The sequence below is a fragment of the Pleurodeles waltl genome, chromosome 1_2, assembly GCF_031143425.1.
Source record: "Pleurodeles waltl isolate 20211129_DDA chromosome 1_2, aPleWal1.hap1.20221129, whole genome shotgun sequence".
Classification (NCBI taxonomy): domain Eukaryota; kingdom Metazoa; phylum Chordata; class Amphibia; order Caudata; family Salamandridae; genus Pleurodeles; species Pleurodeles waltl.
Window position 1 is genome coordinate 624,991,025 of NC_090437.1, and position 27,731 is coordinate 625,018,755.

The 27,731-nt window shown below is 46.5% G+C and overlaps 1 protein-coding gene across 1 annotated transcript in view; it reads left to right on the plus strand.

Moving 5' to 3' along the window:
* Positions 1-27,731, plus strand: part of LOC138301993 (uncharacterized) — a 50,172-nt gene that overhangs the window by 4,001 nt on the left and 18,440 nt on the right. The window contains exon 2 of the mRNA XM_069242424.1: positions 10,108-10,266. Coding sequence (XP_069098525.1) covers positions 10,108-10,266 — 159 coding nt within the window. The remainder of the gene's footprint in view (positions 1-10,107; positions 10,267-27,731) is intronic.

The window sequence follows — 27,731 nt, forward strand, 5'->3', positions numbered from 1 at the left end:
TTACACGTGTACTGGAAATAGGTCACTACCTATTCCCAGCTACATAATGGTAACTCCAAACATAGGTATGTTTGGTATCAAACATGTTGGTACCATACCCCAAGGCTTTTGCAAGCATTGGTTGTATGATTTCATACACTCTGGGGGCTCCTTAGAGGACCCCCAGTATTGCCATTCCAGCCTTCTGAGGTTTTCCAGGCAGCCCCAGCTGCTGCCACCTCTCAGTCAGGTTTCTGCCCTCCTGTTGCTTGAGAAGCTCAAGCCCAGGAAGGCAGAACAAAGGATTTCCTTTGGGAGAGGGGAGTTACACCCTTTCCCTTTGGAAATAGGTTTGGAAGGGGTAGCTTCCTTCCCCAGGCCACTGGAAATTCTTTGAAGGGCACATTTGGTGTCCTCCTTACATAATCCAGTCTACACCGGTTCAGGTACCCCAGTCCCTGCTCTGGCACGAAACTGGACCACCACCCCAGGTGTGCTGCTCAGAGCTCCTCCAGAGGGTCCCTGGGTTTTGCCATCTTGGTTTCCAAGTTGGCAGCGAACTCTGGGAGCATCTGAGTGGCCAGTGCCAACAGGTGGTGTCAGAGCCGTCCCCTGATAGGTGCTTACCTGTTTAGCTGACCAATCCCCCTTTCAGGGCTATTTAGGGTCTCTCCTTTGGGAGGTTCTTCAGATTCAGATTGCAAGACTCCAGCAGGAATCCTATGCATCCTTTACTTCACTTTCTCACAGAATAAACTGCATCTGGACCATCCAGGAACTCCACAAACTGCAACAACGAAGCAAAGACGACTTCTGCAACATTGTATCTCTAGCTCTTGCCAGCAAATGCAACTGTTTCCCGGTCGTGCATCCTCAGAGGACAGCCTGTCTTCAGTCTGCACCAGAAGAATGAACAAATCTCCCTTGGAGTGAAGGAGTCACTCCCCTGCTTCAGCAGGCACCTCTCTGCAACGATGACCATCTGCATGGGTCCCCTCTCCTTCCGAGCTGCATGGATCCTGCATCACATGTGGTGGACTGAAGTGGTCCTGATGGTCCTGGCGTCCTACTGTCCAGCTTTGGTGGAGGTAAGAGCTTGCCTTCCCACGCAAGACAGTACCCCTGTGCACCACATGTTTTTCAGTTGCCAAGGCTTGTTGGCATCCTTCTATGAATTTTTTTTGTGCACAGTGTAGCTTGGGCCCCCAGCACTCCTTCCTGAGATGTACAGCTTCCTGAGTGGTTCTCTGGCGGCGTGGGATCCTTTCTTTTTGTGCTGCGTGGGCCTCCTTTTGCAACTCCTTTGTCCCCATGCTGGGGGACTCCTGTGTGCGCTGGCTGGTATTCTGTGGGCTCTCTGAGTTGCTGAGAGCCCCCTCTGACTCCTCCTCCTGGGTAGAGTCCACCAGGTCCCTCCTGGTCCCGGGCAGTGCCATTTTCCACCAACCATGAGCTCTGCCTGTGCCAAGGCTTGTTGGTGGAATCCAGCGATGCAAACCAGACTGCAATCATCCATCCTGTGTGAGATATCATCTGCACCAATCACGAACTCGCATCCATCTTCTTGGGTGCAGTACTGACTGTTGTTCTTCACCAGTGGTTTTTCTTTTGCACCTTAATTCGGGTTAGCAGGGGATCCTGTCCTCCCTGGACTCTTCTGTGCTTCTTGGACTTAGTCCCATTCTTCCACAGGTCTTTAGGTCCAGGAATCCACCCATTGTGTCTTGAAGTATCTTCTGGTTCTTGCATTATCTTCTTTCTAGTGTTCTTGTGTGTTCTAGGAAAGTTACTGTGATTTACTCCTGCTTTCCTGGGCTCTGAGGTGGGTTATATTACTTACCTTTGGTGTTTTCTAATACTCCCAGCACCCCTCTACACACCACACTTGCCTAGGTGGGAAACCGACATTCGCATTCCACTTTCTTAGTATATGGTTTGTGTTTCCCCTAGGTCCATTTCTAACCATTGTGATTTTCACTAATTGCACTGTTTTCTAACTGTTTTTATTGCTATTGGTGCATACTAGTGTATATAATTGGTGTATTACTTAGCTCCTAAGGGATTATAGTCTCTATGGTATTTTTGGCATTTGGGTCACTAAAATAAAGTATCTTTATTTTTGTAACACTGAGTATTTTCTTTCATGTGTGTGAGTACTGTGTGACTACAGTGGCATTGCATGAGCGTTGCATGTCTCCTAGATAAGCCTTGGCTACAGCTACCCCTAGAGAGCCTGGCGTCTAGACACTGCCTACATTTCACTAATAAGGGATAAATGGACGTGGTATAAGGTGTAAGTACCATAGGTACCCACTACAAACCAGGCCAGCCTCCTCCAAACCACTGTACTATATAGGTTACTTTTTACATTTTTCTTGTAATTGGTGACATTAGGTCATCCAGATAACTTGTGTAATGCCCGAATACCAGTCTTTCTCGATTTCCCCTGTTGATGTTTTCCCACTACATTTGATCTTTTATATTTTGATTGAATAAATGCATAAAACATTCCATTTGAATACTACTTTAATATCATTGTTTATGGGAGTGGTGTTGCATTTTATTCAAGGGACCCCTGTTCCTTTGAAGTTAGTTTACTGCTCCATTCTAGGACACTCTACTTACTTCATGATACTACGCCACACCAGTCGATGACACATCATTCTCCTTTATGCCATTAACTTTGAGCCATGCTGAATAGTAGTCGTGCTAGTGTACAGCATGGCTAAAACACATTGGCAAAGGCAATAGAACTTGCATAGGCGAGACCTATTGGCTATGCCAATGCTTGTTTATAAGGTATGAACTTTAAGGCGACTTGCAATATCCTTATGTACACAGGGGGTATTTTACCCCATATAATACATGGTCACACCACCAACTTTCCCACAAACCACTTAAAACCCTAGTGCATAGTTTGTCATTCCAAGCTATTAAAGTACAGCAGACGAAAGAAAAGCAACATTCCATTTTGTGCTTTAAACAGCTGCATTAATTATGCTCGGTGACCTGATCTGCCTTTTACCTTGGCTGCTAGCTCTGGCAGAAGGCATTGTAATGTCAGAATTCAACTGTAATAACCCTATCATAGTCATTTTCTGATGTCTTTTCTTTATAATCAGTGACTGTCTTTTCTGTACACGTAGTGACTTGGTGCATCACAAACAGCCATTTCTAAAGAAATTAGTGACTGCAGTTTATACAGAGATTAGAGAATCCATGTTTATGTAACCTGTAACTGCAAGAGCTTCTTCAGTGGAAATGCTTCTAGTTATGACTGATGTGGAGCTGAGCTTCCCAAGATCACACAAAGTAGTAGAAGTGTTATTAGAACTATGGTTTCAGAGCACAGTTTACAACTGTTGTACCTAATCGCTTTTGATCTCTCCAGTGCGGTTCCAATTGGCATGAGGCGAATGGCATGATGGGTGTGGGGAGCAAAGGGTATGTGCTTCCTTTTTACCCTCCTACTTTGATTTGCTTAGTGCATGAAGATGCAAGGTTAATCAACATGTTATTTTCACATTTGAGCTAATTACTTTCTGAATGTAAATAACAATAAAAGATACTTTTAGACTGTGAAAACATGCCTTCCTTTCTCCCTATTTCACTTCCAATATATATGATTGTGTATACTTATCGGAGCCTGCAGTTTGTAAACAACGAGTGATTTGTATAGGGTTGATTGAAAGTCCCCAAGGCTGTCCCTGTCCCCCCCAGAAATGTATTGTCTCCTACACCCCTGTGACCCACACGCCACCCCACCCCCCGTCACAAGCAAAATTTTGAGAATACTTTTTTTTTTTTTAAATATATTTTTATTAACATTTTGTTTTTACACAGTTACATATTTGTTCATTTTACATGCATTTTTCGCTTATATTGTTATATTCATTTTTGTGCTCATTGTTTGCACTCTTTATTATCGTTGGTCTTAATGATTTCTATTCCATAAAGTGTGCACATTTACTTTGTTAATGTATATTTCCTTTCTGTAATTCGCTGTGCTGTGTATTCAACAATCAACCAACAAACTTGGACCCCTTCTTCCTTGTAACTTGGGGGAGTGGTGCTCGGGGCTAGATACAGGAAGGTAAGGGTGGTGGGAGGAGAAGCGGAAGGTGAGGGGGAGGGAAACCCGAGATGTGCGATGTACAATTTCTGTTGACCCTCGTATTTAGCTAGTTGGAGGTAGGTAAAGGAGGAAGGGGAGAAAAAAGATAATCAAAGGACCACAAACGGTCAACTTTACGGCTACGTGCGAATGGCTTTTGTGGTTGCTAGCTTGAAGGTACTGTAATGTGCTCATTTTTGGGTGTGGGAAGATGGCAATCCAGTGCGCACCGGCGCACCGTGGAGGTGGCGGGTCACTCACGTTGCTTACTATTATTGTCAGTGGTTCAGGGATCCAACTATCCTCCCACCTTTACTCTTGGTGCGATCTATGTGTGGTTTGGGTCTGATTTTGGGTGCCTGTCTATGTGCTTCCATCATTTGGTTCCATCCTCGGTGTGGATTGAGTTGCACTGGTTTCTCCTACTGGGCTTGCCAGCCTCCTATTTATACTCTCCCAGTTCGTCATTAAATCCTCCCACCCGGGGGCTATAGGAACCTGGCGAATATTTCTGGCTTCTTCTGCTTTTAGGACCTGCAGTTCAGCTCTAGACCATGTTGATATATCCCTTTTCCAGTCAGACAGTGGAGGGTGATCCGTGGCCTTCCAGCCCCTCGAGATTAGTCTCTTATAAAGGGCCAAGGAAAGGTCCAAAAAGCGCCCCTCCACTTTTCCGCAGAGCGCAGCTGGTCTGAGGCCCAGCAGGCACAGTTCAGGGGTGGGTCTCAACTCAGTTTCAAACAATTCAGACAGGGTGGGCAATATTTCCCTCCAGCCCGTCTGGATCGCTGGGCAAGTCCAAACCATGTGGTCAAAATCTGCCCCTCCTCCTCCACATCTCGGGCAAAGCCCCTCCATATATACGGAACAGTCTGTGAGGCGTGAGGTAGGTTCTGTGCAAATAATTATACTGAATGTATCTTAGCCGTGTTTTACGTGATATTTTCCGGGGGTAGGCCAGTGTTCTCCTCCATTCTGAGTCAGTTAGTTCCCGCCCAATTGTGCCCTCCCACCTTCCTCTCAGCGACCGTAATGGGTCCAATGCTGCCTCAACTTGGGCCCGATATATTTTAGTGATCAGATGTGATTCCTCCCCTAGTGTCAACAGCAAGTGCAGGACCTCGTGTATGCTAGGCTCCGCGTTCACTGTGCCCCAGTGGGTCTTAAGAGTATGTATTAGCCTCCCATAAAGCAGGAACTGCCCCCCGGGAACCCCCTCTTCCGTTAATTCAGCAAATCCCCTCAGCACTCCCTCCTTGAAGAGTCCTCCCACTACTTCTATTCCAGTTGACAACCAGGGGCCAAGTCCGGTGTTTCCCGGCCCTCTCCCCCTGGGTTCTATGGCAAGCACCGCCAGTGGCAAAGCTGGGGAATACGGGGGGCCCACTCCCGCCCTCTTCATGCATCTTTTCCAGCATGCCAGCGCCACTTTTATCATTATATTGTTCCCAGGGGGGGGGGTTATCTTTCTGTTTGTCATGCATGTCACAATCCATGCCGTGTCTATTGCTCCTTGGGCTGTATATAAATCCAGTTGGCCCTGGCCCGCAAGCCAGCCGGGTATCCACTGTAATTGGGATGCCAAATAGTATGCCTCAAAGTCGGGGGCTCCCAGGCCACCCGCGTTGGGTGGTCTGCAGATAGTTGTAAGTGTAGTTCGCCTGCGCCCATTGTCCCATATTAGTTCTCTGAATATTGCGTTCAGGTCGCGGAACCATGTTCGGGGTATTGGCAGTGGCAAGTTGGCAAAGTAGTAGAGAAGTCGGGGGAGCATGATCATCTTGGAGAGCGCCACCCTGGCCATCACCGACAGCTTCAGAGAGCGCCAAAATTCTACCGAGGGTCTCAGGGATCAGAGCGCATTACCAAGGTTGTCCTCTCTTAAGTCTCCCACGTCATGATAGATCTGGATCCCCAGGTATCTAAATGTCCGTGGGGCCCATTTCAGGTCTGTTGGGCATGTTGCAGGACAACTATATCCAGGCACCAGGGGGAACACATATGTTTTATTACGGTTAAGTCGTAATCCTGACACTTCTCCAAACTCCTCCAGGGCGTTCAGGGCCCAGGGGAGACCACTCGCCCCATCTCTAAGATAGATCAAGATGTCATCTGCATATAGCAATATAATGTGATCGGTTGGTCCCCACTGAATCCCTCTGTCAGCTCCCTCCCATCGTACCCAGGCCACCAGGGGCTCCATCGCCAGAGCGAACAACAATGGGGATAGGGGGCATCCCTGTCTGGTTCCTCGGTGCACTGGGTAGGCACCAGAGATTGTCCTACCTGTCTTGACCCTTGCCAGCGGGGATGAGTATAACCGGTCCACCCATTCGACCCAGCCCTCACCCAGACCCATCTTTAACATTGTCGCCCTCAGGTAGTCCCACCTAATTGAGTCTAAGGCCTTTTCAAAGTCCACTGCTAGCAGGGTCCCGGTTGGCGGCTTCGAAAGCAGAACACTTGGAAAAGGCTTAAATAGTTGACAACTAACTTGTCCGACAGCCTGGACGGCAAAGGCACTGATCAGAGAGAGTATGTCTTTATTTGGATATTCTTGTCGCTGTTTTACCTTTAAAAAAAAAAACAAAAAAAAAATTGGTATTATTAGCCATGTACATTACAAGCTACAAAGTGTAAACACTCAAACCTTTTGGTCGGTGTCTATAAATATAAACCCACCACAGCCACTGTGTCATATTTACAGATGTATTGGTTTTGTGGCTGCCACCCATCACCTATCTTGGCAACTTCTTTCAGCAAAGTAACCTTGCTGAAGACCACCATCTGCTTATTTTCAAAATCACTGCCACTTCCAGGTAAATCAAAGAAAGGAATGCAAAGTGAGCACAGTCTTGTTCTCCTACCTTGTTACCTAATGCATTATATCTAGAACCTATCTGTAACTATGCATCACCCACATCGGTCCATTTTAAGTATATATGCTATTACTGCTCTACGGGTGATTTGTGTTCACATATGTAAGTTTGATCTTTTCCCCAGTTAGATTGTCAGGAAGAAAGATCTTTACCATTTATTTCCATGTCCCACCTCCTTCATCACTACATCTTCACTCTTATTATGGTTGTTGTAGCTCGGTCGTTGTTCTTTCGTGCTTCAATATCTAAAATCAAATTCCACCCGCCAATGCTGTTGTGCCACTTATAACCTTAAACATCTTTCTAAGTATAGGATAAACCTTGTTGAGTGGAGTGTTTACTGAATGCTACAATTTTGTTGAGGAATTGAAGTTTGTTGTGCTTGTGTTCCGCTCAAATGGTTAGCAATGTTTAGAGGGGCACACAACTTCAGCCAGGTGTATATACTTCTGCAATACATACCCCAGGGATCGTGCACATTCTACAGGACTTGCTTCAACAAACACTTGGAGCTTTTTACCATCCGTATTTTACCAGTGTCTTTTTTGCTTTGCTTACATATTTGTTCCCGTAGGGGTACCTTGACTTGTTTTCTACTCTAGAGCTATCTTCCCATTTCCCCCGTAGTAGATGAGTTAATGAGTCACATTCAGTGGTATTTCCAGTTATGAATGACCCAGTGCCCCATTAGCCATGTTGTCTTCACTTGCCGTTAGAGGAGTATGTCTACGACAGAGCTGGAGTAGGCCCCACTGTCGACATGATGCCGGTCTCCCCACCTCTAAAAGGGATGTGAGGACCATGATTTTGCTGTTGCAAGAGTACTGTCTCTGCCCAAACAGTAAATAGGCCCCAAATTCACCATACTTCTTTCTTCCTTTTTTAAAAATTTTATTTTTTCTTTCTCGTCGGAGAATATATAAATTGCCTACTGACAGTCGCCAGCAGGTAGCTATAGTTAGGACCTAGTTTCCATAGAAAAAAGCAGATTATTAATAATAATAATAATAATAATAATACGTATATCTTTGGCACCGTTTGACAAATCTTCATGAAATTTTCCTAAAAAAGTATGCCCAGGAATCTTGTTGTGCAGAGGACACTTCACACCAGGAAGTGTTGGCAGCCATTTTGAGCAAACGCAGGTTTCCTTACCCGTGCCACACCAGGAAAGGGAACCGCAATCGAGTGGGCTCCCCATGACATAACTTGTAAGCCGGTCCCAAAGGCCAAAAGTGGCATGGGGAGGGAGGTAGTGTGCCCTTTCCCCATCCAAAACACGCCAGGATCTAAAAGATGTGTTCCCCGGTGGCCGAAAACGGCCTTGGGAGGGTGGTGGCATGCCTCTCTCCCCACTCAAAAATACATCAGGCCCCGGGCGATGGGGTCCAAGGGACAAAAGTTGTCCAGAGAGGTGGGCAGCGTGCCCTCCTCTCCCTCCAAAACGTGTCTGGTGCTGGGGGGTGGGTTCCATGGAGCAGAAAACAGCCCAGTGAGGGGGTAGTCCTGTGCTCCCTCCCCTTGAAGAATGCGCTGAGGGATCTGGTCCCTGGGGCCAAAATCGGCCCTGGCAAAAGGGGCAACCATGGCTCACCCCAAGGTTTTTTTTTTTCTTCTTCTTTTTTTTTTTTGTAATTTTGCTGCGGACCCTCCTCAAATTTGCAGGAGAAAAAAAAACATTTTTGGCCTGAGTCGGGATCTGGGACTCCACCACCTGGCCTAGGTTCAGGGTATTCCTATCCTGCCACCTTGTGCCTTTTTTTGTGTTTGTTTTTTTGTTTTAGGACTCTGGATAGAGTCAGTCCCAAGTCCTAAGATGGGTGCCACCTCTTCCTTGTTGAGGTGTTGGCAGCCAGTGAGATCTCCACTTGAGATATGTCTGGATCTGCGAAGGCCTCTACGTCCCTAGATATACAACCTTATTTAGGATTCATTGCTCAAAAACTATTTAATGGATTTACACCAAACTACTAAAAGCTCTCTTTCTGGACCTAGATCTGGCTTTCTGCCAAATTTGGTGTAAACCTGTTCAGTAGTTCAGGCTGTGGCTGTCTAAAGTTCCTATGGGAAAATGAACAGAGAAATTGGGGACCCCCTCCCATTTTTTCTCAGACTCACTTAATGAATCACTCTGAAGCGCAACCTAGTCTAACAGTAGCACTTGTTTTAAAAGTTTCATTGAGATTCTTCAAATGGCACCAAAGTTTTATATTTGAAGAATTTGTGGCCATGTGCAAGAAGTTGGGAGGGATTCAATGTGACCATATTGCCTAGGTGCTATGAATTGCTAGAGCCACAATGTGATCAAGCAAAATGAATTGTTTGTAATTGCATGTGGAAAAGATTGGGTAGAAGTAGTGCTTTGATACATTACAAGGGTATGATTAGACAGCCATGTCTTCCATCCATTTCTTGTGTGTTTGCTGCTCTCGGAAAAGGTGTTGCAAGTCCATGGTTGTGATGTAGCTTTTGGGTTTCAAGTCTCTATTTCTTATGTAGCATATACATAAATAAATGCTGTTTTTATAAGGGCAATTTCAAAAACAACAAAATGGTGGAAGGAATACTTGAATTAATCTCAACCACTGCCAATCACTTGGGTTGCGTACTTGACCTTTATTTTTCACCATTGTGCCATTGTAGAGAAAGACCTACCTTATGCACATCAATTTCGGTCCTGCTCCAAAAGGAAGAGTGCAGGTGGGAACACAAGCCCATCCAGACAGGTTTTATCCCATTTAGGTCTTGTCAGTGAGGTTTAGCTTGAGTCCTATGGTGCAATCAGCATGGGACCAACATCATGGCACACCCGTCACAATTGGGGCATTTACTGCTAAAACAACAAGGTGATGGTAGTGGGTTCCTATTCAGAGAGGACCCGGCTTGGTAGTTTCTTTGCTGGACTGTTCTGACTGGAGCACAATCCGTGTTGATTTGCAAGCTGCTTGGCCTAATCTGAGGAGATATGGTGGGCAAATAAAATGATGAACTGGAGTGCGGTCCGAGTAATTACAAGACTGAGATTAATTGAAGCATTCCATCCATCACTTTTTATTTTGTATTTTCATTTTATAAAAGCAAAGCTCTTGCTAGCCTTGAAATGTACCTCTCAATGTTTTCTTTTTTACACTCAAGGCTACCGGCTTTCGAAAAGGTGGTGGTCTAGGTGCAGCTCAGCGCAAAAAAACTGGAGCAAAACCAGAACTAACTGAAGAGCAGAAGCAAGAGATCCGGGAAGCTTTCGATTTGTTTGATACTGATGGTTCCGGAAACATTGATGTGAAAGAACTGAAGGTTAGCAACAAGTTTTCATGATCCTATTTTTTTAATGATATATAATTTTTCTTAGGCTTTTAATTGATCATCTTAAATTTGCAATCCGGATTTTAATTGTTTTGCTTTGTTTTAAATAGTGGAGGGGTAGTTAGTATGCCGGATGATTTTTGTCTATTTCACAAAAGCACAATTGGATTTGGAGAACGTGAAGTAGAGGCTAAGAACAGTCATGATTAGTATTCTGCTGAGCCAGAGCTGTGTGTGTGGTGCGGGTCCCTCCAGGTGCAAGACACAACAGTAGTTAAAAGCTGATGCTGAAACTGATTTATAGGGGCCCTATTTTCTGCCATTAGCTATACATTGAACACTTTCTGAATGCCTATACAAACTGTTAAGAAATACATGGCAGCAAAGTAGCTCCTCTTTACTTTTCACATGTTTAACTTGCTTTAATTTCCCAAAAGTATTTGCTTTTTCCAGGATGTTGTTTTTCTTTAGTTTTATTTCTCAAGCAGCATATTAGTCTTTAATAGCGTATCCTGTGAACTGGAACACCTGTAGGTGCCTGTTCGAGGATGATTGTGGGTGAGTGCTTATAATGCTGTTTTATTTGTAAAATTTCCTGATACTATAGTGTTTTGAAGACGTCTGTCTTCCATTAAGATTGTACTCCATTCTATAACGGTTAGAGTTTTCTATAAACCCTAATCGTTTTCGGTGAATGGTTAGATCATTGCCATGAATTTAACAAAAACGGTGAAATATTTTTCTGCCATAGCTACATACTCCGATACAGTGACAGGAGAGACTTTCCTGGTCATGTTTGAGAGCAGTGGAGTTGAGGCTCAAGTCACTGCAAATTTCTTACAGTGCCCGTCCGTGAGGGCACAGAGGTGTCCAGAATACATGCTTAACCAATTCTTGGTCTCTCTGCAGAGCGCATAGTCATTACAGAGCTGTAGTCACAAATGCCAACTGTGACTCAAGGCAAAAGTGTGTGAAGGATGTAAATAGCTGTCGAATTCTTTATAGTGTGAAAGCAAATTAAAATGCAGTGCTTACAGGTGAGCAGTAAGTGGGGGATGGTGAAGTAAAAGATGCAAGGAAGTGCATGCAGGGGGGAGAGTGAAAGAGGGTGCTGAAGTAGATGAAGTTTGAAATATGCAGATGGAGGATTTCAGAAAGATGTGGGGAGGACAGCGTGTATCTCACAGACCGAATACATCGGAAGTTGATTTGAAGGTAAGAACTGGAGTGATGCCAAAAATCTGAAGGCCAGTACCTTTTCCACAGACCTCGGTAACCTTTAACTCATAGCCCCATATTTTCAGAAGTGAAACATTTTCAATTCTAAATATTCACCACAATATCAATGTTGTTACTCATTTAGCTGGCTTATTTTAGGTACATGCATGTTATTGTACTAGATGGATGGATGCAATTACAGACAGCAAATAGAGGGGAACTAAAATACTGGTCACATGATAACTATGCAAAGCGAATTATTTTATTTACAAGATTTAATGCTACGCTGATAACTATATAGGTCATGTCTCTTAGAAAGTATTTCTAACTATGCTTTGTAGGCCACTCCCTTTTTAGAGACTCGCCCGTGACAGTTTCCCACTCTCTCGCTTGCTCTCTGTCTCTTTCATCCTACTTTAGGTCGTGATTGTGCCACCTTTTCCTCCATATTATCCTCCAACATAATTTAATTTGCCTGACTTGATTTCGAGCTGTTTAGTGACTAATTGATCCCATGGCCTGTCGCCATGGAGAGTGTGCATGTGAACTTTTAAATCAATCTTCTTAATAGCCTTTTTTTAGCATGCTGTTTTCTCTCTGTGGACTCGCTATCCGTTTTTGACTGGTAATAACAGCCCTATTTACCAATGATGGTGCGGTCAACTCCAACTCCTGTTGCGACTGATCAAGCACCAAAGTATTACTAAATTGATTTTCAGTGGAAACCGGAAAACTCTAAATTGTACTGCACTTATACTGTTTTAACACTAGATGGCAACAAAGTAGCATAAGTCTGCAGCCCCTACCGCAAAGCGCTCGAGTGATAGATGATCTATTATACCCCACTTGGTAAGCCACTTAATATGTCCTTTCGACCACCTGCAGAGTGCCTGGATCCGCAGGACTTAGTTTATTATTTTTTTTTTTTTTTACGGAGAATGGCTCACCTTTTGGCACCTGCTCAATACTCTGCACATTGCTGACATGGTGGCCAGCAAGTCTGCAGTTAAACTCTGATCCGAGTACCAGCCCTGAGCAAGTAGCACCACCATTATCTTATCCTGTTATATTGACTTCAGGCCGGAGCTTCGCCTTCTGATACCTCCGGTATCAGGATTGTTGCAACAGAGATCACCGTGCATAACAATGCTTCCAGAAGTCATGCCCTCCCTTAAAAAGCTGCACTCAACACTCCTGTTCTTACCTTTAAATCATGAGGACCTGAAAAGCATATCCTCAACATAATAAGCGCCCATTGCAGATTTTGCTGGGAGTGTGCTTCACACAGTGCATACTTTAACTCAAAATCTGCAAGTTGATGTATGAGCTGTACACAGAAGAGCTCAGGATGATGAAGAGGCTTCCACTACTTTGTTGCCAAGTTGTGCTACCTGTAGTTTATGTACTAACATTTTCATATACCACGCTGATGTATGTATCAGTTAAATTTTATCAAAAAGATTGTATGAGGCCCTTCAGAGCGTATGCATTAGCGCAGAATGCATTTAAGCTCACCAAAATAAACTTTCATTCCTACTGCTTCCTGCATCAAAATGAAGCTTGGAACTTATGGTCCAAGAGCAAAGCTTGACCCTTGGCACTATCACCTGTACAAAACAATACACAACATTTAATGAAAGCTTATTGAGCTGTGCTCGTTCTTTTCCACAATACAGAAAACGCACAAGAAAAGTGAAGTGGAACCGTAGCTCAGAACAGAAAGGTAAAGTGCACTGCGCATCTCTCACACGTGCCTATCTGGAGCCCAGTTCCTGCTCTTCTTCTAAAATATAAGTCCACATGCTTGGCAGAAATCATATTTTAGTAGTCTCAGGTTTAGACTGATTTCTGAATAAACAGAAAAGTATGGAGACATCGCTCAATAACTTAAAATAATGAGCCCCTAGCTCATCTCTAACCATGCCCAGTAGCCTCATCTCCCTTTTTCTATTGCTGGGAAGTGCAGCCAAGCTCCTCCCAGTCCCTACCACCCTCAACAGAAGAAATGAACCAGGGGGTGGGGATTGGAATGGGATACATTAGGATTGGTCCCAGTTTATCCCCTTCCGCTCTTACCAATTCAATTTAACACAGCTCCTTAGTTTCAGAAGGTATTTCTGTCCAAGAAAAGCATTGTGAAGTAAAAGAGCTGGGTGTCAGTGCCCCAGCAAAGTGTTTGAATTTTTTCGTAGCCTGAGGAAGAACCTAAACAGCCTTTGGCTCGTTGATAAGCAGTTTAACGTTTTTTAATTTGGCTAATAAAAAGAACTGTGTGTCTGTGCCCCTGAAAAGATACATAATCAGGCTGTGTTTGTGGCCCAGCAAGGAACCAGAAGCGGTTTAGATTTTTTTTTCTTGACCTAATCAGAATTTGTTCTTCTCTTTATTAAGTTTTGTGACTACATACAACAGAAAATATTTTGTATCCTTCGAAATTTCGGTGACTACACCAGAAGTCTCCCATCACAGTCAGTGATCTTGTGATATACAATAAATGTGATAGTACTCCACTGCAAGTAGGGACGTAACATATACAAGTTGTTCATGCAGGTATGCAGTATTTATGATGACTTTGGAAAGGTATCGCCACCATTCTCTTTGCAGTCTATAGGAACATTGCCATCAGGCAATGGTTGCCGGCTGAAATATCCTTAACGTATCCTAGTAAGGCCATGAGCGGTTTCTGGGACGCAGGATTCGCTTTCATCATATCTTTGCAATTAAGAACCGCACCCAACACTCAGCTATTCTAGTGCATCCCCATGCAAGGCACAGACTCAGCTGCCGCAGCGTGAGCATCACACTTCTGAGGGCAAGACCCATTTTCTGTAGGCCTGTGGATGTGCGATAAATACGGTGCAGGAATTTAATGCGTTTTAGCCTCAGCCTGTAGTTTGGCAACAGCATGCTAGTTTGGGAGCAGGAATACCTAATTTTTCTCTTTTAAGTCATTGCCCATTTGGATCTGCCATCTCAGCAGCCCTTTGTGCGTGAGCACAGGGGCCTTGACTTGCATGGTGGTGGACAGGCGGCTAATCAGTTGTCTGGGAGGAGAGTTGCTCAGCACGCTGTCCAAAGCCTGCAGGCATGTGGGTTTGGTGGGAAATGTGCTGTCTGCTGCCATGCAGGTGCTGCACAATTTATAATATAGGAGTATTTGCAGCGGGTGAGCGCCAGCAGGTCCTGCATGGATGTAAATTGGCCTGCTGGATAAAGGCTGCTCAAAGTCTCCAGGCCCAGCTTGCGCAGCTGACGTTTAGCAGAGCATCCCTAGTATGGGACAGTGCCCGGTTATTGGCGGGTGGCAGGCTTGCTGAATTACTGCAGTGCATGCACACACAGTACAACGGACTGTGGTGACTTCCTCGAGCAGTTGCTGAACAGGGATGCATGTGTCAGTGTTGTTGGCCCCTACAGCAGTACGAGGCAGAAATTGGCCCAGATATATCCAGTAGAATGCATAGTGTCATGGTCAGTGTCACCGGCATATAGACCAAAAGCGTGCAGGCTATCTGATGTTTGTGATGCATCCACAAATGTCTCTGGTAGTGAGCCAATACTTTAATATGAACTAAGCTCCTCAGGCAGTGGTCATGCAGGTACCCTCATTCGCTCAACGATGTCTTGCAAGCTAGATGTCTGTCAAGCCATGATCAGCCATGATTGAGTGTATCTGAGCTGGAGTGTGGGGGATGTGGGTGCGAGCCGGAGTGTGATCTGTCTATCTGAAGGTCAAGGATAACATTGAAGTCTCCTCCCCTTATCACTGTCAAGTGACCAAGAGCAACTATCTTGTCCCACATGCCCGGGGAGTCAACATTAGGGTCATATATGCAGGCAATCTTGATGCGCTGTCCCAAGAGGGCTCCATATGGTATTGTACATCTGCCCTGTGCATCAATCAAGGCCTCCATCATCTTTCACTAGAGTCCCTTCCAAACAATCATAGCCACCCTATGTGCATATGCTAAGTATGTGGAAATGTGTGCCTCCCCAATCCACCGGAGCGCAACCACTCTAGTATATTTTGTAAGATGAACCTCTTGTATTGTAATGTCTGCTCTGTGCCGCGGGAGGATTGCAGTTGTCTACCTCACCTTCGAAAATTCCATGTCAGCAGCATGACTTTAGTCATGATGTCCAGAGAGTCAATGAGGCAACCCTGACTAGCCCAGGCAACTGCATTTCTATTATTGTGTCCCTGGGATGAATCTGAGCGCCTATGAGAAGTGTACATGTGATGCGGATGATACCAGATGGGGAAGCATTGGAATTTCTAAGAGGTCCATATCCCAACATTGCTAATGCCACCTACTTTAACATCCACAGTGTCTCTATGAGGAACAGGCTCCTAGAGGCACCCTACTCCATGTCTTTCGGTGTGCGCTGCTTGTCAAAGAGCAGCTTGGCCTGATGCTTGTCTGGCTTCCCCATCATTAGGCCCATTGAGAGCACGGAGGTTGTTGAAATTTATATAAGCATGGGAATGAATATAGAACAGTGCCAGACCTCATGATTGTGTGCCGCTGATCGCTGCTCTCTAGCAGTGCTTAACCGTGCTTCTGGAGTTATGTAGGAGAGGGCAGCTCGTAGAAGAGGAGCAGCTCTGCATCACAGGTTTAGGTGAGCTACAGTTGAGGCCCTATTTCTTCCTGGGTGACGCAGGAAGCACAAGCGTGGCTTGCTGTATCAACCAGCAAGGAAGGCCCCTTCTCCCGGCAATCCCAACGCGACCCAGGATATTCTTGGTGCCTGATGTAGGGCAATCAGAACCTTGTTTCGTCCTCAGTCCTCCGGGGGAACAAGAAGGCCACAAAGCAGTGAGGCAGTGGCAGGCTCTGGCTCACTCTCCTCCCCTGTGTTACAGTAGGGACGGTAGGGGGGATGTAGCTCTCCTCGCCCAGAAGTCCAGCCGTGGGGGGTTGTGAGAAGGTAGCCTCTTTCTAGCCTTGTTACCCCCACTTTTGGCCTGTTTGTGAGTGTATGTCAGGGTGTTTGTCACTGTTTTCACTGTCTCACTGGGATCCTGATAGCCAGGCCTCAGTGCTCATAGTGAAAACACTATGGTTTCAGTATGTTTGTTATGTGTCACTGGGATCCTGCTGGTCAGGACCCCAGTGCTCATAGGTTTGTGGCCTATATGTATGTGTCACTGGGACCCTGTCACACAGGGCCCCAGTGCTCATAGGTGTGCATGTATATGTTCCCTGTGTGGTGCCTAACTGTCTCACTGAGGCTCTGCTAACCAGAACCTCAGTGGTTATGCTCTCTCATTACTTTCAAATTGTCACTAACAGGCTAGTGACCAATTTTACCAATTTACATTGGCTTACTGGAACACCCTTATAATTCCCTAGTATATGGTACTGAGGTACCCAGGGTATTGGGGTTCCAGGAGATCCCTATGGGCTGCAGCATTTCTTTTGCCACCCATAGGGAGCTCTGACAATTCTTACACAGGCCTGCCACTGTAGCCTGAGTGAAATAACGTCCACGTTATTTCACAGCCATTTTACACTGCACTTAAGTAACTTATAAGTCACCTATATGTCTAACCTTTACCTGGTAAAGGTTAGGTGCAAAGTTACTTAGTGTGAGGGCACCCTGGCACTAGCCAAGGTGCCCCCACATTGTTCAGAGCCAATTCCCTGAACTTTGTGAGTGCGGGGACACCATTACACGCGTGCACTACATATAGGTCACTACCTATATGTAGCTTCACAATGGTAACTCCGAATATGGCCATGTAACATGTCTATGATCATGGAATTGCCCCCTCTATGCCATCCTGGCATAGTTGGCACAATCCCATGATCCCAGTGGTCTGTAGCACAGACCCTGGTACTGCCAAACTGCCCTTCCTGGGGTTTCACTGCAGCTGCTGCTGCTGCCAACCCCTCAGACAGGCATCTGCCCTCCTGGGGTCCAGCCAGGCCTGGCCCAGGATGGCAGAACAAAGAACTTCCTCTGAGAGAGGGTGCGACACCCTCTCCCTTTGGAAAATGGTGTGAAGGCAGGGGAGGAGTAGCCTCCCCCAGCCTCTGGAAATGCTTTGTTGGGCACAGATGTGCCCAATTCTGCATAAGCCAGTCTACACCGGTTCAGGGACCCCTTAGCCCCTGCTCTGGTGCGAAACTGGACAAAGGAAAGGGGAGTGACCACTCCCCTGACCTGCACCTCCCCTGGGAGGTGTCCAGAGCTCCTCCAGTGTGCTCCAGACCTCTGCCATCTTGGAAACAGAGGTGCTGCTGGCACACTGGACTGCTCTGAGTGGCCAGTGCCACCAGGTGACGTCAGAGACTCCTGCTGATAGGCTCCTTCAGGTGTTAGTAGCCTTTCCTCTCTCCTAGGTAGCCAAACCCTCTTTTCTGGCTATTTAGGGTCTCTGTCTCTGGGGAAACTTTAGATAACGAATGCATGAGCTCAGCCGAGTTCCTCTGCATCTCCCTCTTCACCTTCTGATAAGGAATCGACCGCTGACCGCGCTGGAAGCCTGCAAACCTGCAACATAGTAGCAAAGACGACTACTGCAACTCTGTAACGCTGATCCTGCCGCCTTCTCGACTGTTTTCCTGCTTGTGCATGCTGTGGGGGTAGTCTGCCTCCTCTCTGCACCAGAAGCTCCGAAGAAATCTCCCGTGGGTCGACGGAATCTTCCCCCTGCAACCGCAGGCACCAAAAAGCTGCATTACCGGTCCCTTGGGTCTCCTCTCAGCACGACGAGCGAGGTCCCTCGAATCCAGCGACGCTGTCCAAGTGACCCCCACAGTCCAGTGACTCTTCAGCCCAAGTTTGGTGGAGGTAAGTCCTTGCCTCACCTCGCTGGGCTGCATTGCTGGGAACCGCGACTTTGCAGCTACTCCGGCCCCTGTGCACTTCCGGCGGAAATCCTTTGTGCACAGCCAAGCCTGGGTCCACGGCACTCTAACCTGCATTGCACGACTTTCTAAGTTGGTCTCCGGCGACGTGGGACTCCTTTGTGCAACTTCGGCGAGCACCGTTTCACGCATCCTCGTAGTGCCTGTTTCTGGCACTTCTCCGGGTGCTACCTGCTTCAGTGAGGGCTCTTTGTCTTGCTCGACGTCCCCTCTCTCTGCAGGTCCAATTTGCGACCTCCTGGTCCCTCCTGGGCCCCAGCAGCGTCCAAAAACGCCAAACACACGATTTGCGTGTAGCAAGGCTTGTTGGCGTCCTTCCGGCGGGAAAACACTTCTGCACGACTCTCCAAGGCGAGAGGGATCCGTCCACCAAAGGGGAAGTCTCTAGCCCTTTTCGTTCCTGCAGAAACCTCAGCTTCTTCTGTCCAGTCGAAGCTTCTTTGCACCCGCAGCTGGCATTTCCTGGGCATCTGCCCATCTCCGACTTACTTGTGACTTTTGGACTTGGTCCCCTTGTTCCACAGGTACCCTAGATTGGAAATCCACAGTTGTTGCATTGCTGGTTTGTGTCTTTCCTGCATTATTCCTCTAACACGACTCTTTTGTCCTTAGGGGAACTTTAGTGCACTTTGCACTCACTTTTCAGGGTCTTGGGGAGGGTTATTTTCCTAACTCTCACTATTTTCTAATAGTCCCAGCGACCCTCTACAAGGTCACATAGGTTTGGGGTCCATTCGTGGTTCGCATTCCACTTCTGGAGTATATGGTTTGTGTTGCCCCTATCCCTATGTTTCCCCATTGCATCCTATTGTAACTATACATTGTTTGCACTGTTTTCTAAGACTATACTGCATATTTTTGCTATTGTGTATATATATCTTGTGTATATTTCCTATTCTCTCACTGAGGGTACACTCTAAGATACTTTGGCATATTGTCATAAAAATAAAGTACCTTTATTTTTAGTATAACTGTGTATTGTGTTTTCTTATGATATTGTGCATATGACACTAAGTGGTACTGTAGTAGCTTCACACGTCTCCTAGTTCAGCCTAAGCTGCTCTGCTAAGCTACCATTATCTATCAGCCTAAGCTGCTAGACACCCTATACACTAATAAGGGATACCTGGGCCTGGTGCAAGGTGCAAGTACCCCTTGGTACCCACTACAAGCCAGTCCAGCCTCCTACATTGGTTGTGCAGTGGTGGGATAAGTGCTTGAGACTACTTACCACTCTTGTCATTGTACTTTTCATAAGAGAAAAATATACAAAACAAGGTCAGTGTATATACACATAGCCAAAAGGTTTTGCAGTTCCTCTTTTCACTCTTTTCTAAGTGCTGAAAAGTACTTCTAAAACTTTCAAAAAGTTCTTAAAAGTTTAAAAAGTTTTTTTCTGTCTTTCCAAAAAGTTCTGAAAACTTTTTTCTCTTTTTCTATCACTTTAACTCTCTCTAAAAATGTCTGGCACAGGCTAAAATGTTGAACTGTCCAAACTTGCATATGATCACCTTAGCTGGAAAGGAGCAAGGAGTCTCTGCATAGAGAGAGGTTTGAGTGTAGGGAAGAATCCTTCCTTAGAACTGTTAATTAACATGCTTAGAGTACAGGATAAGGCCATAAGTGCCCAATCTGGTGAAAAAGTAGCTAATGGTTCTCAATCTGATCCAGGGACTCCCCCAGGAAAAGATTCAGGAAAGAAACTTCTCAGCCTGCCCATTACTAGACAGTCTAGCATAGTTGGTACAGAGGTTGAATCACACCATACTGATGGTGTGCTCTCGCATTATACTGTTAGCCAAGCTGTTAGGGTGCCCTCTGTAAGGGACAGGTCTCCTTCTGTTCATTCCCATCATACCTCTGTATCTAGAAATGTCCCTCCCACCCACCCTGATGACAGATTGTTAGAAAGGGAGCTCAATAGATTGAGAGTGGAACAAACCAGACTGAAGCTCAAGAAGCAACAGCTGGATTTGGATAGACAGTCTTTAGAATTAGAGAAGGAAAGACAGAAGTTGGGTTTAGATACCCATGGTGGCAGCAGCAGTATTCCCCATAGTCATCCTGCAAAAGAGCATGATTCCAGGAATCTGCACAAGATAGTTCCCCCTTATAAGGAGGGGGATGACATTAACAAGTGGTTTGCTGCACTTGAGAGGGCCTGTGCTGTACAGGATGTCCCTCAAAGGCAGTGGGCTGCTATCCTATGGCTATCATTTAGTGGAAAAGGTAGGGATAGGCTCCTTACTGTGAAAGAAAATGATGCCAATAATTTTACAGTTCTTAAGAATGCACTCCTGGATGGTTATGGCTTAACCACTGAACAGTACAGGATAAAGTTCAGAGAGACCAAAAAGGAGTCTTCACAAGACAGGGTTGATTTTATTGACCATTCAGTGAAGGCCTTGGAGGGGTGGTTACATGGCAGTAAAGTTACTGATTATGAAAGCCTGTATAACACAATCCTGAGAGAGCATATACTTAATAATTGTGTGTCTGATTTGTTGCACCAGTACCTGGTAGACTCTGATCTGACCTCTCCCCAAGAATTGGGAAAGAAGGCAGAAAAATGGGTCAGAACAAGGGTGAACAGACAAGTTCATACAGGGGGTGACAAAGATGGCAATAAGAAGAAAGATGGTGAAAAATCTCAAGATAAGCATGGGGATAAGGGTAAAACCAAAGATCCCACTTCAAATCTTAAACACTCTTCAGAGGGTGGGGATAAAACAAATTCTTCCTCTTCTTCCCAACCTGCACACATTAAAAAGCCTTGGTGCTTTGTGTGTAAAAACAGAGGCCATAGGCCAGGGGATAAGTCCTGTCCAGGTAAACCCCCTGAGCCTACCACCACTAATACATCAAGCTCTAGTGCCCCTAGCAGTAGTGGTACTAGTGGTGGGACTGCTGGCAACAGTCAAGCAAAGGGTGTAGTTGGGTTCACTTATGGGTCCATAGTGGAAACTGATGTAATCAGTCCCAAGACAGTTTCTGTCACACCTAGTGGCATTGGCCTTGCCACACTGGCTGCTTGTCCCCTTACAATGGATAAGTACAGGCAGACAGTTTCAATAAATGGTGTTGAGGCCTTGGCCTACAGGGACACAGGTGCCAGTTTCACTTTGGTGACTGAAAACCTAGTGCCTCCTGAACAACACATCATTGGACAACAGTATAAGATTATTGATGTCCATAACTCCACTAAGTTTCTTCCCTTAGCTATAATTCAGTTTAGTTGGGGTGGAGTTACTGGCCCTAAGCAGGTGGTGGTATCACCTAGCTTACCTGTAGACTGTCTCTTAGGTAATGACCTAGAGGCCTCAGGTTGGGCTGATGTAGAGTTTTATGCCCATGCAGCCATGCTGGGCATCCCTGAGGAATTGTTACCTCTCATTTCAAGTGAAATGAAAAAGCAAAGGAGAGAAGGCCTGAAAACTCAGGATCCCTCTCCATCAACAGGTAAAAAGGGTATCACAGTATCCCCTAACCACCCTACCATTCAGGATACTATTCCTGTGGTGGGAGAAACCTCTCCTGGGGTGGCACCTGTTCCAAGGGAATCATCAGTTGGCAAAACTGTACTCCCTGGGGTGGAAGTACCTCTCTGTGGGATAACTAACATTGGTGAGAAAAAGAGCACCATTTTAGTTAACATGGAGCATCCCTCCAACCCTCCCAGAGAAACTTTAGTGCAGAAACCCTGCACTGCCTCACAACACTTAGGACAGCATCCCTGCCCTAGTGTGGAGCTGATAGGACAGCATCCCTGCCCTGCTCCAACCCAAGAGAAACAGCATCCCTGTTCTCTCTTCCAGCCATATGGACAAAGTTTTTGCCCAGCTATGGCTTTACTGAGACAGCATCCCTGTCTGGCATTTCCATCACTACAAATAGGTTCAGTGGACAATTCCCACTGCTCTAAACTAAAACTTACTGATAGAAACTCTGAAAATACATCTTCACATTGTTGCCTAGCTAAAAAACTTCAAACAGGGTGGTTTACATCCCCACAGGGAAGTAACCATATAGTGGATGATAAAGGGAGTAACCAGTCTATTGCAGAGCTACTCTCTACTTATCACCACTTAGACAATAAAGTCTCAACTGGCCAAGGTTAGCCTTATTGTCCTTCGTTTGGGGGGGGGGTTGTGTGAGAAGGTAGCCTCTTTCTAGCCTTGTTACCCCCACTTTTGGCCTGTTTGTGAGTGTATGTCAGGGTGTTTGTCACTGTTTTCACTGTCTCACTGGGATCCTGATAGCCAGGCCTCAGTGCTCATAGTGAAAACACTATGGTTTCAGTATGTTTGTTATGTGTCACTGGGATCCTGCCGGTCAGGACCCCAGTGCTCATAGGTTTGTGGCCTATATGTATGTGTCACTGGGACCCTGTCACACAGGGCCCCAGTGCTCATAGGTGTGCATGTATATGTTCCCTGTGTGGTGCCTAACTGTCTCACTGAGGCTCTGCTAACCAGAACCTCAGTGGTTATGCTCTCTCATTACTTTCAAATTGTCACTAACAGGCTAGTGACCAATTTTACCAATTTACATTGGCTTACTGGAACACCCTTATAATTCCCTAGTATATGGTACTGAGGTACCCAGGGTATTGGGGTTCCAGGAGATCCCTATGGGCTGCAGCATTTCTTTTGCCACCCATAGGGAGCTCTGACAATTCTTACACAGGCCTGCCACTGTAGCCTGAGTGAAATAACGTCCACGTTATTTCACAGCCATTTTACACTGCACTTAAGTAACTTATAAGTCACCTATATGTCTAACCTTTACCTGGTAAAGGTTAGGTGCAAAGTTACTTAGTGTGAGGGCACCCTGGCACTAGCCAAGGTGCCCCCACATTGTTCAGAGCCAATTCCCTGAACTTTGTGAGTGCGGGGACACCATTACACGCGTGCACTACATATAGGTCACTACCTATATGTAGCTTCACAATGGTAACTCCGAATATGGCCATGTAACATGTCTATGATCATGGAATTGCCCCCTCTATGCCATCCTGGCATAGTTGGCACAATCCCATGATCCCAGTGGTCTGTAGCACAGACCCTGGTACTGCCAAACTGCCCTTCCTGGGGTTTCACTGCAGCTGCTGCTGCTGCCAACCCCTCAGACAGGCATCTGCCCTCCTGGGGTCCAGCCAGGCCTGGCCCAGGATGGCAGAACAAAGAACTTCCTCTGAGAGAGGGTGTGACACCCTCTCCCTTTGGAAAATGGTGTGAAGGCAGGGGAGGAGTAGCCTCCCCCAGCCTCTGGAAATGCTTTGTTGGGCACAGATGTGCCCAATTCTGCATAAGCCAGTCTACACTGGTTCAGGGACCCCTTAGCCCCTGCTCTGGCGCGAAACTGGACAAAGGAAAGGGGAGTGACCACTCCCCTGACCTGCACCTCCCCTGGGAGGTGTCCAGAGCTCCTCCAGTGTGCTCCAGACCTCTGCCATCTTGGAAACAGAGGTGCTGCTGGCACACTGGACTGCTCGGAGTGGCCAGTGCCACCAGGTGACGTCGGAGACTCCTGCTGATAGGCTCCTTCAGGTGTTAGTAGCCTTTCCTCTCTCCTAGGTAGCCAAACCCTCTTTTCTGGCTATTTAGGGTCTCTGTCTCTGGGGAAACTTTAGATAACGAATGCATGAGCTCAGCCGAGTTCCTCTGCATCTCCCTCTTCACCTTCTGATAAGGAATCGACCGCTGACCGCGCTGGAAGCATGCAAACCTGCAACATAGTAGCAAAGACGACTACTGCAACTCTGTAACGCTGATCCTGCCGCCTTCTCGACTGTTTTCCTGCTTGTGCATGCTGTGGGGGTAGTCTGCCTCCTCTCTGCACCAGAAGCTCCGAAGAAATCTCCCGTGGGTCGACGGAATCTTCCCCCTGCAACCGCAGGCACCAAAAAGCTGCATTACCGGTCCCTTGGGTCTCCTCTCAGCACGACGAGCGAGGTCCCTCGAATCCAGCGACGCTGTCCAAGTGACCCCCACAGTCCAGTGACTCTTCAGCCCAAGTTTGGTGGAGGTAAGTCCTTGCCTCACCTCGCTGGGCTGCATTGCTGGGAACCGCGACTTTGCAGCTACTCCGGCCCCTGTGCACTTCCGGCGGAAATCCTTTGTGCACAGCCAAGCCTGGGTCCACGGCACTCTAACCTGCATTGCACGACTTTCTAAGTTGGTCTCCGGCGACGTGGGACTCCTTTGTGCAACTTCGGCGAGCACCGTTTCACGCATCCTCGTAGTGCCTGTTTCTGGCACTTCTCCGGGTGCTACCTGCTTCAGTGAGGGCTCTTTGTCTTGCTCGACGTCCCCTCTCTCTGCAGGTCCAATTTGCGACCTCCTGGTCCCTCCTGGGCCCCAGCAGCGTCCAAAAACGCCAAACGCACGATTTGCGTGTAGCAAGGCTTGTTGGCGTCCTTCCGGCGGGAAAACACTTCTGCACGACTCTCCAAGGCGAGAGGGATCCGTCCACCAAAGGGGAAGTCTCTAGCCCTTTTCGTTCCTGCAGAAACCTCAGCTTCTTCTGTCCAGTCGAAGCTTCTTTGCACCCGCAGCTGGCATTTCCTGGGCATCTGCCCATCTCCGACTTACTTGTGACTTTTGGACTTGGTCCCCTTGTTCCACAGGTACCCTAGATTGGAAATCCACAGTTGTTGCATTGCTGGTTTGTGTCTTTCCTGCATTATTCCTCTAACACGACTCTTTTGTCCTTAGGGGAACTTTAGTGCACTTTGCACTCACTTTTCAGGGTCTTGGGGAGGGTTGTTTTCCTAACTCTCACTATTTTCTAATAGTCCCAGCGACCCTCTACAAGGTCACATAGGTTTGGGGTCCATTCGTGGTTCGCATTCCACTTCTGGAGTATATGGTTTGTGTTGCCCCTATCCCTATGTTTCCCCATTGCATCCTATTGTAACTATACATTGTTTGTACTGTTTTCTAAGACTATACTGCATATTTTTGCTATTGTGTATATATATCTTGTGTATATTTCCTATTCTCTCACTGAGGGTACACTCTAAGATACTTTGGCATATTGTCATAAAAATAAAGTACCTTTATTTTTAGTATAACTGTGTATTGTGTTTTCTTATGATATTGTGCATATGACACTAAGTGGTACTGTAGTAGCTTCACACGTCTCCTAGTTCAGCCTAAGCTGCTCTGCTAAGCTACCATTATCTATCGGCCTAAGCTGCTAGACACCCTATACACTAATAAGGGATACCTGGGCCTGGTGCAAGGTGCAAGTACCCCTTGGTACCCACTACAAGCCAGTCCAGCCTCCTACAGGGGTCCGCACACTTCTCTCCGTGTCTTTCCCCTGCCCTTGCAAAGATGGTGGGGAAGTAGGAGCTATTTCGGGAGCTCCCAGGGCCTTCCCTTGCGTCACCGAAGTCGCCTCTGCCATTATGGCCAAAGAGAAGAGAGTCCCGCAGTACGAGCCTTCCGAGAGCCTGCGCTTGGCCGCTCAGCTGTCTCCAACGTGGGCCAGGGAGCACAACCGCAGGCCTCAGCAGTGATGTCCATGGCACCAGGCCTCTCGCCCAGCGCCGTACTGCAGAACTGACTCTGGCGGCTCAACTGACACAGGTCAACATGGAGAGCTCTTTGGCCTGCAGACCATATCCTGTTGTCAGCTGAGGCAGTTTCTCAGCTTGAGGCCCCCAAAAATGTCAACTGTCAAGCAGCCAGTCTGGCTGTGTGAGGAAGAAAACTCTGCAAGACATCTACCCTTGACCAGGGGCTAGTGGCCAAGGCCTGCCAGTCTCCCAGCTGGGTAACGGAACATCATCCAGGAACGCCAAGACCATGTGCCTCTACAGCCTGGAGCATCAGCCTGGGAAGCCTGTTTCTTTGCCAAGATAATGGTGTTCTGTGAGAAAAAGGAGAGCTAGAGGGAGAGAGGTCCAGCGAGGGATCCTGGTAACTGGATCCCTGTAGCAAGGCATAGAGAGGTGGTTGCTGCACCTATGGTGTCATCGTCCGTGTGCAGGTTGGAAGTTGACGACCCTGTATGCCAGGTGGGGCCGCCGGGACGATTGCTGCTATGTCGAGTGGACCATAGCCTGTGTATAGAGTGAGGACAGTCAGTGACCCTGTATCAGGGTGGCACCAGGACAAGGCAAGGAGTGTGGTCTAGTTGACTGTCCCCTTCCTCTCCACCCCTTGCCTGTGGGGAGGATCTGAAGAAACATACCAGCATCATAGGACCATTGATGCTGGCAGTGAGTTAAGCTTTTACCCTCTTCAATCAAGTCTTTATGCAGTACAGACCTCTATCTATCCATGTACATCCTGAACATGGGGTGGCAGTGGACTGCTGCAGTTTAAATAACGGGAAATCAGGCAGACAAGGACATGAGAGGAATAATGAGAAGTTACTTGAGCACACATTTAAGGAAAGAGTGGACTGAAGGGAGTGGGGAGCAGGAAGAAAGAATTGACAATAGGTACTAACAAATGGAGGTCAGAAATAAAAGTAGTTTAGAAACACTGCAAAAATACTGCTAAGAATTGAATGTTACTGTCTTTTTTTTTAATACTGAAAAGCATTGAATTAGCAATGAAATAAACTGAAAACTAGAAAGTCTTGTCATGATCTATAAGAGCCACGCCGGACGGGTGATCACAACAAAAGCTTTAAAATGAGATTTTGGGGGTCCAAGTCATTGAGTATAGATAAAGTCTTCCGATAACAGGTTTTTGTAAGATCAGTAATTGTATGTTATCATTCGAGATGAAGGCATTGATGACGCACCAGGGAAATCCCACAGTACAAATAAGTCTATCACAGTTTCTCATGGCAGTCAGAACTCTGAATATCCCGTCCTCTCACCGAGATCCTTCTTTGGGTAAACTCGCATTTGGACAAAAGTCTGCCCACAAGAACCTGAAATGGAAAAATGCCAAGGAATTTCTGAATGTTACACTTCAGCAACGTAAGAATGAATGAGTTCACTGTAGTAGCTGTGTGCGGTGTCAGAGATGCAGGGTGTTATCACTGATCTTCACAAACTGGTTATGAAAATAAATCTATTTATGTTGTTTTATTTTGCATATAAATGTGTGTTTTTTTTTTTTTTTTGGTGAAGCCACGTGATATTTACTTATTCACGCAAAGTAGTAATTCAGCCCTGCCAAGTTTTCCAGGGCCAGGCGGAATGCGGTGCTCCGGTCCAGATTTTTTCTTTGAATTCTGGGACATGTAGGCCCGCTTGCCCAATATAAAAGTGGTCTACCAGTCCTAGAATTCAAAGGGGAAAAACCCGGGACTGGAGCAGCACATCACTCATGAACCCGGGAAACCTGGCAGCTAAGAAATAGTGTTGACATATTTCAACAAAACTTTAAATGA